The sequence below is a fragment of the Coturnix japonica genome, chromosome 3 (genome assembly GCF_054131305.1).
Source record: "Coturnix japonica strain WE chromosome 3, WE-NBRP24, whole genome shotgun sequence".
In the NCBI taxonomy this organism is placed as follows: domain Eukaryota; kingdom Metazoa; phylum Chordata; class Aves; order Galliformes; family Phasianidae; genus Coturnix; species Coturnix japonica.
In genome coordinates, this window is record NC_140665.1 from 85,993,407 (window position 1) to 86,007,790 (window position 14,384).

General features: G+C 37.6%; 1 protein-coding gene across 17 annotated transcripts in view; it reads right to left on the minus strand.

The window, feature by feature from the left end:
* The window catches only part of ARHGEF10 (Rho guanine nucleotide exchange factor 10), a 109,704-nt gene that overhangs the window by 19,974 nt on the left and 75,346 nt on the right, over window positions 1-14,384 (minus strand). For all 17 annotated transcript variants that reach the window (XR_014944225.1, XR_014944224.1, XR_014944226.1 and 14 more), the window contains 4 exons: window positions 13,903-14,024; window positions 11,176-11,262; window positions 9,744-9,967; window positions 8,451-8,608 (listed from right to left, as the gene is read on the minus strand). Coding sequence is in view for 14 of the 17 variants with exons in the window: in XM_085542102.1 (XP_085398228.1) it covers window positions 8,451-8,608; window positions 9,744-9,967; window positions 11,176-11,262; window positions 13,903-14,024 (591 nt within the window). In the remaining 3 variants the exon portion in view is untranslated. The remainder of the gene's footprint in view (window positions 1-8,450; window positions 8,609-9,743; window positions 9,968-11,175; window positions 11,263-13,902; window positions 14,025-14,384) is intronic.

Consider the following 14,384-nt stretch of genomic DNA (forward strand, 5'->3'; position numbering starts at 1 on the left):
TACGTTGAGACTAAATGGTCCCAGTTCCTCACTTGAAAGCCCTTTTTCTACATAAACTGAAGAAATGTTGTTTACATTACATCACTTACATTACTGCTTCACAATAACAGTGGTAACAGCAATAATGATGTCTCTGCTTTGGAATACTTGTGATTGCTTCTGCCATCTGCGTTATGAGCATAGGAAGTTCTGCATGAATGTGCACAAGAACTTTACAGTGAGCGTGACGGAGCACTGGAACAGGCTGCCCAGGGGGGTGTGGAGTCTCCTTCTCTGGAGATATTCCAGACCCTCCTGGACGCCTACCTGTGCAACCTGGTGTAGGGAGCCTGCTTTGGCAGGGGGGTTGGACTCGATGATCTCTGGAGGTCCCTTCCAACTCCTACAATTCTGTGATTCTGTTATACAGTCTTTGCAGAGTCATACTCAGAATGTGGCTGTGTTCTCAAAGCATCTTAGTGATAAACAGCATTCAGTTTCAGACTGTCAAAATCATTTTCACGATTTCAGTTTGCAAGAGAGAAGCATGTTTCTAATCATTACCCTATGAGCACTCCCAGCAATGTCAGTCGCTCAAGCTTCATGACTCATGTGTACCATTAGTAATAAAGTAACTTCTGGAAAAGTTTGCATTTGATAGCAACCACATTACTCTCAAATTGAATTGTTAACTGCAGGCTGCCCACACCCTGTGAATGCTGTTTAATTGCAAAGCCTTCCAAGAATAAAGCTGCACACGAGTGTTTATCCTGGTTCTCATTGCCTAAGTTATAATGAGTAAAGAACCCGCAGCAACATCTAGTACATAGCACCCCCAGATTTCTTTTTTTAGGGATGAAACCGGCGTAATTCCCATATACTCATACCGTCTCTTCTGAAGGATAAAGACCATGAATTTGAGAAGAGAGCAAATATGCTAAGGACAAAGTTATCTTTTTCTCCTGTAGTTACACTTTACACACTCAACACCACATCACAGTACAGACGAAACTGTTGATTGAAATCAACAGCTCTTAAACACATCCAGTCATTAATCTACACCTAATGAAGAGTTGATTCTCAAGGAACAAGTGAGCTGGGATTCTCAGGATCTCAACCTGACTCTGAGACTTCAACTTGAAATTTCATTTCATTCACCTAAGGCATTTTTTGATGTTGCATCTTAACACCCTCAAATTCTGTGTGACTCCTCAGCTGAACGCTAAGCCACTTTATTAATTTTGATGTAGTCTTTTTTAAAACCATTATTTAGCATTCACAGCGGGCTGAATGAAAAGGATAATCAGTGCCGGTGTTGGGTGGATGTCAATTTTGAAGTTAAATTCCTAAAACAATTTCCTACAAGGTAAGAAAATGGAGCTCAATGTCACTGACAAATACCAACATGTAGAATTTTGATTTGATGAACACGTATCAAAACTCACTTTTAAAAAACATAATTTCAGTACAACAGTTGCCAACCCAGTATTAAGATTTCAGAATGGAAAAAGAAAGGAAAAAGGTGAGATAGAGACCAGAAGTCTTTTGTATTACCATGACTTTATGCAAAAGAAAAGCAATCCCACTTGATATCATGCTAGGAAAAATCTGGAGCTAGTATCATGTTACCCACAAACCCTCACCATGTGATAAGGATATTCTGTTTGCTTTTATTTCTTCCTGCAGCCATTGCTGTCCTTCTGATCAGACAGCATCTGAGACAGACGAGGGAAAAAAGAGGGCACAGGGAAGGCTCTTTAGTCTGGTAATGAGGGCAGTATTTAAATGAGCTGTGTGTTCTTGTCTCTGCCACAATTAATGCTTAATTAATCATACAAAGTGGGGATGACACCAGAAGGAGAAATCAAGCAGTGCTTCTCTGCCCTTATTTCGTGGTGGTCAGGGAAATCTCTTGAGAACTGGAAGCATGGGTACTAATCCTCTCAAGCAAGTCAAGGGATTAAGTCCGGTAATCCAACATGCTTCGGTGAATGCTGTAACCACAAGCTCTCAGCTAAAAGCAAGGTCAGGACTTTATTTTGCTGACCAAGATGGTTTTTTTATTCCCCTCCATAGCCAAAATTACTTAACAATTCTGAATCTAGTTCACAAATTGTTTCAAGACTGTCAGAATCACACACTGCCTCCAGATCTCACCGGACCCTACTCAGTACCTGCCTGCACAGATTTCACGTTTAATGATGACTTTTTAATGTTATCTTTTGATCCAGTTTCAGTGCTTCAAAAATCTAAGTGAAAAAAAAAAAAAAAAAGATATCTCTACTTGTGTAAATAGCTGCAGGTTCAGTATGCAGTGCGGCAACTTAAGTGGCACTACTTATCTACTTGATACTGGGCGCAGCCCTTGCAAAAGATATGAAAAGGCTTCATCTGAAGTTATAAATACTTGGCTAATCACTCAGTTCATATATTGATTTCATTGCAAGGAAAATTTAAAAAGAATAAAACAAACAAAAAAAAAAAAAAGAAAGCAAATATAGGGGCCTCTATAGATAGCATTATAATTTCTGGTATTTACATCTTGTATGAATATGCAATACATGAGGACAGTTTTAAGCATCTTTGTATCTACACACCAATGAATGTTATGTCACTGTTTATAGTTTACATCCCTGCAATGCCCATATCAGGCTGCTCAGCTGCATCAATTTAAGATATCTTATGATCATCACGTATCTCTAGAATTATGTAGTATTTCTGTAATTTCTTGGTGCTCTCAAGTCTACACAAGATTACCTGACAAAATACAATTTAACTCCTCAGAAAGCCTTTTTCAGAGTTTCTAGTAGCTTTCCCTTCTTCTATGCTTTCAGTAGAGATGAACTGTATATGCATTTTTTTGGTAACTTCCTCTCTTGTTTAGCAGCACTATTGATGATTTCAACAGAGCTGCCAACACAGCCCTGGGAACAGCGGTTGTTGGTTAATTTGTGCAGTGGAGCACAAACATTTTTTCCATCACATGGTACATAAACCAGCACTACTGAGGAGTACAACAGTAGCTACAGAACTAAAAAGAAGTTTAGTACATTTCTTATTGCATGGAAATAAGCTGAAGGATCCAGGTCTGCCCTTATAAACAAGGTGTAAATAGGAATGTCCTGTGCTACACATGAAGCAGTTGACTTATCTAGACGTGTAACAAATTCTTTGTGCTATGTAGATAACAGCACCCTACCTAAAATAACAGGAGTGTCACTGGAAGCTCCAGCATGAGAAATGCAAACAAGACAAACAATGTCAGCATATTTCTGATGTCAAGTATCACAATGGTAACAGCAATAATGTAGCCAACAGCAGTAACATACTCAACACAATAGCATTAGTTTCTTTCTTGGTATCACTGCTTCCCTCTAACAGCTTAGTATAACTTCTTACTTTTCATAGCAATACCAGAACATCAGTTCTACATCAGGTGTTGATCATCACATGCCAGAACTGCACACTCCAGACACATCACAACAGCACACAGACCCATCCAAGCCTTGAAGTCTGATATCTTTCCTCATATTCACCCTCTCTTGCATTTGTCAAAGTACACATACATTTTTCAGTTTCGGAAGACATCCATCTTGCTAATGAAATGTTCTGATCTCTCTTAAATGCTTGATGCTTCCTTTTAATTTTGTTCCTTTTCCTTGCATCACTGATGAGTGTCCTGAGGCCTCCATAGACAACTAAGTTACCAAAGCTCTCAGTTTCAGAGCTGCCTTCGTTTGTTGCCAGTAAATTCTACCTAAATAATGTAAAATTCTGCCCCACACACAGCCAGAACTACCTCAGTTTTTGTTCTCATGGAGCATTTAAATTCAATCACGATTCTCAAAGCTGAGCTTTCACTCACTTCTTAAACCTCAGGACCAGAGCCTAGCAGAATATACATACAGGAACAAGGTCTGAAAAATCTACTGGCAAAACACTGCTTTCATTAAAATACATAAGATGCTTCCTCTTATGGATGTGTGAACTCAGTTCTCTCTATGGCAAAAGATGACTCAAATCAAGCACCTTCTGACTTCCAGTTGAGATCTCTAGTTACCCTGGGTGAGGGCTACTCAAAATGGAATTGGCAATACCCCCAGTCACTTCTTCATGTCAAGGCTGAGCAGCTTTTCAAAGAACATATTTAAAGACCAGGTGACAGGGCAAGAGGACAAAAGTTTATGTATTAAAAAATCATTTGATAAAATAGAGATTTCTTCAGCTGGGGGTCCAGTGCCTTAGCCACTAGGATACGACATGAGAGACTACACATCCTCTTTCTCCTACCCTTTTTGATTCATCCTCAGGTTAAGAAACTGATTATAGATGCAAACTCTGCACTGTGAATCACAAGTGGAGATTGGCACTTCACTATCTCAGCAGCACCCAGAAGAAGGATGACATTAAGAAACATCATGTTTCAATTCCTCATTGGCTCATGAGGACATTACTCAGAGAATGAGGCTGAAGTCCAAGAGCGTGCCCAGGACCATGTCCAGGTGGCTTCAGAAGATCTCCAGGGAAGAGACTCCACAGCCCCCCTGGGCAACCCAGGCCAGTGCTTCACACACACAAAAAATGAACTTACTGATCTTCAGGCATTCAATTACCTCTTGCCTCTCGTCCTGTCCCTGGGCATCATTGAAAGGAGCCTGGCTGCATCCACTTTGCACAGTTCCTTCAGGTATTTATATAAACTGACAACATCCCCTCTGAACCTTCTATTCTCCAGGCTGAAGTTTCTCATCTCTCATCATCTCCCTACCCTTTACTGGACTCTTTCCTGCAGATCCATATCTGTCTTTCACTGAGGTTCCAGAACAAGACTCACTATTCCAATTATGATTTCATCAGTGCTGAGCAGAGAATAAGTATCCCTGAGCATGCCAAGTGTTGTGAATCACGTTTTTGGGGTCGAGTGCACAACAGCTTGCTGCAAGCATAGCATATGCAAGTGAGACACTACGACTGCAATTATGTGCCTAGAAATCAGGCACTGTAATTAAAGCAGCAAGCCTTCCTATTGCACATGAAGTAGGGAGAGTTAATGATGAGAGTCATCTTAACCAAATCCTTCTGAAATGACTGATATGTTACCAGTACTGTTATGAGTAATACATTAAAGTCTTTGTCATAATCATTCTGAGTTTTTATTTCTTTTTCCTGTTTCTCTTCATATTCGTTATGGGAACTTTATGGGAAGGAAATGTATATCACCGTCACAAAGAAAGGAAGTACCTGGAACTGACAGCAGTATATCAGGAACAATATATGCACATTTCATAAAGATTGTGATTTCCTTTTCCTAAAACACTCTTGTGAATGGAAGTCAAACATGTGCTGACCTTTTTAGCTATTATGTCACTCAGAAAACACATCTGCCGGGCTGTCTGCAACCATCACAAAGGGCTTTTTGTTACTTTTTCTTTTCTTTTTTTTTTCCCAAACAGAGACAATACAGCACACTTTCTCCTTAACCTCATTCAGAATTGTTTTTCCTGGACATATTCCTAATAATTTGGCCCGAAGCAAATACTGGATACACAGTATTTCAGAATGACAGCCACACAGTTACTAGCCCTTTAAACAGGCTCTCAACTGTGAAGTGTCGGATAAACTTTACAGCCCACATCACCACCATTATATAAACATTTAATGCACTAGCAATTTTCTGGTTCCCCTCATTAGTTTTCTCACTCATAAAAGATTAAGGATTACTGGGATAATTATTAAGGCTCCTATTTCTAGGATCAACATACAAGTTGATCCCTACATTCAATTTCCCATGACATTTTCACAGATCATCAGTGTTAGCTCATATTTAGGAACCGAGTAGATTTTAAGATATCAGTGCCCATTAACTTTGCCTCCTAATTTGTTTGAGTACATTCAGGTTCAATACCTTTTTAACTCATAAGTACAAGCACAGCAATACAGACTAGTCTGAGTAAACATGACTACCCTTCATAGCGGAAGAAGTCACAGTGTGAACCTTCATCTCTCCCACTAACACAGCAGGTATTCCTCAGTTTACCATACATGTTTTTAGTACTCGCTTTAAATTACTTCAAGACAAAGCTTCTCTATAGCCAGAAAGCACTGTGGGTGACATCAACTAGAAAAAGCTCTCTTGTGAAGAAAGTCAGAAGAGAACACTTGCTATTTCTAAATAAGCTGGAAGCTTACATGTGATAAGCCATCTAAAAAAGCCAAGAGCAAGTAGAGTAATTTGTTTACTGAGCACTGTATAACAGATGTCATGGATCTTTGTACATATGAGCACTGAATTTCAGCAGATGAACGGATCCCTACACATTTTATCTATACAGGAAAAAACACAGCTTACAATTCTAACAGAAACTGTCAGGTGGATTTTCACCCTGGAAAATTACTCCCTTTTAATGGGAGCCTAATTTAATAGGCTGCACAACTAATTTTCCTGTGCATCACACAGCATTAGTGTTTGTCCTTCTCTGAATGTAGCCTTCACATCAGGATGTCTTGCAATGCATTTGGCTATATTGCACTCTCACTTTGAAATCTTTCCTTAATCTCCCTTACACAGATAGGCCAAGAAACAAGTTGGTTTGTATATGATTGCAATGTAACCCTCTCTGTAGAAAAGAAGACAACACTGATGAATTACACAAAGCTCCTATTAGGCAGCACTCTCTGCCCATCCTATTTCACTGCCCAGATTCCTTTGTTTGGTAAAATAGGTCAGTGCTCATAAAATCACCCCTTCAGGGCAGAAGAATCACGTGACCACAGCAAGCCATAAGGAATACGAATGCTAATATGGGAGCGGTTGATTTGCACTACGTTCATGAGGCATGGAAGACTGAAATACAACAAACACAGTCCAAATGGCAAAGGGAAACATTACATGACGAGTCAGAAAAAAAAAAGAAAAAAAAAAAAAAAAGGAAAAAAAAAATAAGGAAAAAAAAGAATATACATTTCCTGTCTCAGGGCTTCAGCTATCCTGAAACAGAATATGATGAGTTCCTACAATATTCAGCTGCACAGAACAGTGCCTTAGAGGAGGAGGACATTTTGCCCCTCGTGAATACAACACAACCTGCAGTTCGCAATATAATCCTGTCTGATTAACAGCTCTGCTCCACTCTTAACACAAGCTCATGCATCCTTTCTTACCTACACTACTAAGGATGCCACTCGTTTTTCAGGTGGTCCTTTTCAGACAAAGTTGAATGACAGCAATTGCACTCATTCCTTTCAGAGAAGATGGCAGTTCAACTTTCCACCCCAGACAGTTACACACAGAAAACGAAACATCAAAAATGATGCTGTGATTGTGGGGTCAGTGTCTTCTTCTGTACCTCCAGAACATGGAGAGATTTGCTATTTAGTGAGAAAAAAAAAAATAACAGTCTAAAATGTAATGTCTGATTTCAGACAGCTCAAGAGGAAACCCACTGTATTGAAGATGGCAACTGGTGAAGGAAAATCTCCTTCCCAACACATCTTTCATATTCTCTGTAGCTTGGGAAAAAAACAAAAACAGAAAAAAAAAACCCACAAACCATGTCCCTTCCCAATCTGAGTGTTCATGACAGTAGACAATACAAGTGACATATCGTTTCTTCCACACATTCCAGACACCAAACCTGTCTCTCCAGTTGGAGGCTGGCACAGACTAACCGGACAGCAGTACCAGCTTTGTACTGTGCAAGTTGTCTCTCTGCAAACACTTCACTTAGAGCTACCTAGAAAACCATGTTTCAGACTGAGCAAAACCCCACTGCTTTGGAGCTGATCTGTAGATGTATGCAGTATTGCGCAAAAGTTCACGAGACATCAGGAAAGGCACAGACAAACACACACACCAGCTCTGAAGAAGCTGATTCTGGTTTAGAAGCACTACCTGGGATTTTCCTTTACTTAGATTATTTTAGCCAATTATTTTGCCAGTTATTTTCTGTCTAGCTATGAAAAAGGATTTCTACTATGAAGGACACGAGATACACTCACAGGAAACATTTATATCTGCTAAACAAAAATTGAGTCATAGTTTCAAATGAGATATACAGAAATCTATAGGAAATTTACATTTCATAAACATAGCTATTAGGAAGTGAGTGGAATTAGCACAGCTTTATGTAAAATACAGTAAACTATGTGTTATCACACACATTTCCATGGACTTGTGTGATATTAAAGAGAGGGGTTTAAACTGGTGCACAAATCAGTTCTGATATAATGTATCTTGCAGTAGCGAATAAAACAAAATAGAACACAATCAAATTATTTAGTATCTTTCAAAATGAGAAATGAAAGTGTTAAACTAAAATAACTCAGCATTCATTTGCCCCCCTGTAATTGTAATTAACCTTACTACAGAACTTGAAAAGAGGGGGAAAACATCGTCATGGAAAAGTATTTCAGTCAAAATATACTGACATGCAAGTTCCTCAGGATGTTATCAAATCATATCACTACGTTACCTTCTGCTTTTGTGTAGATTGCAATGTTTCCATTTACCAAGCCAGCAAACAAGTATTGTGACATATATGTCAAGCTCATGACAGTTGATTTTTCAGGAGTGAAGAAGTGCTGAAGTCGAATTTTCTTTGAGCCTTGGCAGCTTTTATAAATAGAAATGCTACAAAAAGAAATAAGAAAAAGATAAGTCTGCAAAATACTTAATAGAATATTCACTAAAGAGGTTTGTGATAAAATACTGGGGAAAAAATATCTTCTTCCTTACATAGGAAGACAAATATGGAAATATGGAAAGAACTATCTTGACCCTTCAAAATATCTATGTAGATAATTTGTAGTTGCTTAACAAAGAAACTGGAAATACAGGGGAAAAAATGGAGAAGTATTTCTTCAACAATGAAATATAGGAAGAATTATGCTGTAAATTCCTCTTACAGGTCTGTCCAAAACTTCCCATTGGTTAGAAAGGAAAGAAAGGATTAAGTACTATCTGTATAATTAGGGGAAAGAGAAGAAACTGTCGCTATCAGACATCAATTGTACTTAAAATTCTAATAGTTCTTAAACATTGTCACCATAGGTACATTAGTAATATTGAATAATTAAATCTAGAATGAATTGCATTTCACACAGAAAGGCAATTAGTACAATCAGATTTTGCAATTGTTATAAATATTGCATTTTCCTTACACAGATTTTTTTTTTCTCCTTCATTTATACCAGTTAGAAAGCTGAGAAGAAATTGCACATAGTTGCATGCTTATGTCCTCACGAGTCAAAGCAAGATTTGTTCACTTACTGAGTTACAATTTAAGAAGGCACAGCTTTTTTCAATTGAGTCATGACTCAGTGAGGTCATCAGTTCAACCAAAGCAAAATAATTCATGTCAACAGTAAACAGCAATGGTATTTATTTGCATGGCAAATCCTGCACCATATCACACTGTAGGAGGCTAATGGGTTCCTCATTTAACACTTCTCCCATTTTAAACACTTTCCGACACTTAAAAATTATGCTGTAACATTGAAAAATAATATTTATATTGTTCAGACACTACATATGATTAATTAAGCCTCTTTCATTAAGTAAAGGTTTTATTTTTATTTTAAATAATACACAGTATATTTTAAAACCACGCAGAGCATATTTTTTCTTTAGGTGGATTTAGACGACAATGATAAGTTGAGGTCATTGTAGAGAAACAAACATTTTCTAGGAAGTAGCTCAATTTTTTGTGACAGAGTAATAAAGCTAATGAATAAATCATACACAGTATGCTAAAAATGAGAATCACCTTCCTTCTTCCATGCCAAGGCAAATAGTAGGCACATTAGAAGCTTTTGTAGGAACATTTTCAGAGTTGAGAGACGTATTTATCTCTTTTATTTTCTCTTCTTCTGGTATGTAGACCATGCAGAGTATCCGTGATTCCACATTGAAGCATTCAATAACCTTAGGGCCAGAGCTTTGAAATGAGACTATTGCAATCTGGCCCATCTGATTAGTACAACTGCCAATCTGAATTGGAAAGAGAAAAAATAATAGTAATAAAAATAGACAAAGACTGATAACTGTCTCCAGCAGGAGCAGCATTAACAAGGAGGAATATTGGAAAGTTAAAGAGGGCATCTCAAGTTGAACAAGAAAATAATTCAACTCATAATATGTTTTAAGACATTATATAAGAACGCAGAATTCCCCTGTATGCTCACAGAAACTTCTGGCCTATTCTGAAATGTACATACAGAATGCATTGCAATTAGAGTAAGCAGCTGTGCAATATATTATTTTAAAAACCAGCATTCTTCGTTATCTCAGCTGCTCTCGAAACTGATAATATAGTTGAATTTTGTCCTTTGAAGAGTAACAGGTCAGGTCTACACATAAATGTTCTACTGCAACAGAACGGGAGATTTTCAATATCATCCATTTGTAAACTTGAAGATACATATCCTTCAATTTCTCCTTGATCCAAATCTAATTATCGTCAATATGTTCACAAATATTTTAGGAAACTGAGAAGAGTAGAATAATAAATTGTGCACCCGAACACCAACGCGTGTTTATACAGCGACTCCCCTGTGTGTGTATGAAATAAAAAAACACAGCAAAGGAGAAAAAAGAAAATTATGCAGTAGCAGAAATACTTCATTGGCGTGTATTTGTGATGACTGCAAACAACAAAGACAAAAAGAAATTACACAAGTCATCCTGAAAAAGACCACTGACAAAAACTATTTTTAACTCTCAGGGGTTCCAGAACATTGTCCCTTAAAATCTCAGTTTTGCAGTAATGAGAAAATCTGCTGAAATATTTAGCATTTAAAAAGCAAAATAAAAATAGGCGGTGTCACTTTGGTAGAATATCAGCACATTTAGGTCATTATAATAATGTGCTGGTATATTACCTTCCTGTGTGCACACTTAAACAGACTGCTTATAGCTAAAACATTTTTCAAATATGGATACAGACAAAAGGACAGTGTGAGCTCAAATGGTTTGAAATAGCACATAACTCACATCTAGCAGTGCTCACCTGATTTCATTCTGTGCAAGAATAACAATCACACATAAATAGAGTACAGTGAGATCAAACAAATTTACAAGTTACCACCTATATAAGTCCATCTTTAATAGTAATAATAAAAAAATAATGTCAGATCCATAAGCTACTGTGACAAAAAAACATCTCCATAAAACAAACCTCTGTCAAAGACTGAACTTACCCAAAGAAAACCATGTTCCATGGAACAGGAATCTGACTCTGTTTCTCCAGGGAGGTACAGCTCAGGATTGTAAGCAGCACATTCAATCTTCAAACAAACAAAAAAGAAGCAGACAGTAAAGGTTAAAAGGACATGCCTGATTCAGTGTTATTTAATCTGTAATTAACTAAAGAAATCATTTAAGGATACCACAATGTCAGAAAAGAAGTCAATCTAGCCCATCCAGCTTCCAGTGGGCAGGGTCAACTGCACGTGTATCATTCCTAGCACATTCTTTGCCTACTCTTAAAGACATTAAAAGATAAAGACTACAAATTATCCACCTGATCTGTCCAAAGGCTTCAAAGAGCTTCAAACTGTGTTACTTTTTTTCCAGGCATCCAACCTAAAGTCCCCCCGATGTAAATACTAACCTCCTCATCCTAGCAATCAGAAATTACCTTCCCTTCTATAGTGTTCTTTCACATATAAGGCTACTATACGTCACAACCCTCTTTGAGTCTCCTCTTTGTTAGGCTCAGTGAGCACAATTACTAATTCATTTAACTATTTTGCTAAATCTTGTTTTAAACTTTTTAAGTTAGTGTTTCAAATCTTTGCTTATGACCTCTGTTTTACAACTGGCATCTCTCTATGAACTCCATACATTTGAAAGTGCAGAACTTTGTAAACTGAACACCCTGTTCCAGATGATCTGTAAAATACTTACTATGTAAAACACTACATGCTTACCTCCTCTGAACTTTGTTAGTATGTATTCCATTGGTTATTTGCTCTTTGTAACAATATCACATTTTTTTAACCAGTTCTTACCTTGTTAGTATCTTAAAAATTGCTTTTATGGACTTCCTGAGCAATCACCTCCTCAGTCTGTACTTGCAAAGGTACTTAATTCTGCCAGAGAATACTGTGTGCCTGTCCTAATTACTATCACCCTCTTTATTTCTTCAGATTATTTCTTCAGGTGTTCTACTCATTTTGAATGTCAACGCTATGCTTCAAAATACTTTAAATCCCCTCTCAGTTCTTGTTATTACATCACTGTCAGTAAACTAAAAACTAAACTTATGATTCTATTATCCAGGCCATTTAAGGAAAAAGAAATAAAAACAATAAACTCAACCACCTCTTAAAGAGTTACACCAGACTCAAGATAAGTGCAAGTCTATCCTTGCTCAGAAAATGAAATGCGAGTATACAAGCTCTAAAAAATGCCTTTTTATGATTTATTTCTATTTTCTCTAATAAGAAGTCCACATAAGCTCTTCACTATTATGAACTTCTTGAATATATCTTCAACAGAGTAAAAAGGTTCCTGATGAGGTGCGACATTATGCTTTTAGACAACATCCTGTACGATTCACACTCACGTGCTTGCCTCAGACATCAATGACATAATACTGCTTGAGATTCTGGAGACAAGTTGGTTAGTATTAACTTGCACGCTTCAACAGAGTTTTGCAACATCATCTCACTACAGTGACAAACAAGGACAAAAGACACATCAAAAAAATAAAAGAGCTATTTTTGCCAGTCTTAGCGTGTCTCATTTAACAAATGCTGGCACTATCTACTCATAGTGGTGATGTACAGTAACTGCGACAACTAAGTACATCACTAAAGAAAGAAAAAGTTAACCAGCTGGCTAGGTATTTCTCAGGCTGTTTCTTACATCTCTGTGTCACTTTGTGTCTTACTCAAAAACTGATGACATTTTTCAGTCAAATCTTGGCAGTTTAGCTCTCCATCTCAATAAGCCTTTTACACAATGATGTGAATTTGTTCTGATGGCTGTTACTGACTCCCTGTACTATCAGGCAGTCTGAGCAGTGTGCTAGGAGATAGCAGGATCAGCCAAGCAAAGAGCTCTTCCCACCCCAACCTGTACCTCTACACTGAAACCACAGCTGAAGCTGTAGAAAAGCAGGAGAAATATTTAGGTGACTTCATCCAGGAATATCACTGCCTCAAGAACATCAGGAGTGACAGCTGGGCTTCTATGTTCTCCTTTGGATCTGTGAAACTAGCAGAGCTGTCTTGGAGCTCAGGCAGACTCTGCCATAGACACGTCCTCTGTTGAGGTGATCACAGCAAAGACCATTACGTAACTGTATGGGCGTGTGACCTCCCCATCCTTTCAAAACAAACAGATCATTTTGAAACTTGATTACAGGGGATGAACCTGAGCCTTTAAGGCACTTGGCACAGACCTATAGAACTTACAAATACATAGGCTCTATGGAAATGTGAGTATTTAAAATTCCCTTTAGAATAATCAGTTTAGTTATTTATCCAGTGGTGACATAGAAAGCATTCAATAAACACAGATCCAAGTGTCTATTAAGATATGAATGACTAAAGGTATAAAAGAGAGAGGAAACTCTCAGCAGATCTCAGCTGCTGTAAGCCGCAGCTCCACTCTGGCTCCATTTAAAACTGTTACACATTTCCAATGCATTGTTTTCCTTGAGTGATGAGCTTACACCCAAAAATAAATGCTGTATCATATAAAACTACATACGTTGTTCTCTGAGGTCTCAAATACTGTGTTCCTGCAACCCTCTTGGACTTTCTATTGCTGCTGGTCTAAAACCAAAGTATGCATTAGCAGTAATTAAAGAGAACTAACAGATGAGAACTAATAGATGTTTTTACAGTACAGTTTTCCTTAGAAGTAACATCACTAAAGAAAACAAATTGTAATTTTGCACAATCAGCTCTATTTACCTTAAACTCCTGCTGCTTGGCCATCATCACTGGCATGTGTCTAACAAGCAGAGGATGTTTCTCCTTTTTGATTTGATTCCCATCATCTTCTACACAGAACCAACCTAACAGGTTATCCTCCGCTGTAATGGAAAGAACAAACAACAAACATCCCACAACACTTTCATTGAATAACTGCTTAAATCTCTCTACAGAAATAGGAAATAATTATCTCACAATTGGTTAGTAATGATCAGGCTCTTCTCATGTCATATATACATTCATTGGAATAAACAACAAAAGCATGAGCAGAAATTCAATATGGCAGATTATGTAACCACTGTTAATGCCAAAAACAACACTTAATACTTGCTAAATGTTAATGATCTTGTCAGTAGTTATTTAAAAGAGGTAAAGGTAAAAAACACCTTTCTCTTCCTCTTTTAACTCCTTAAATGATATCAAGCCTTTCCTCAATCTTATCAAACCTACCATCTGCGAAT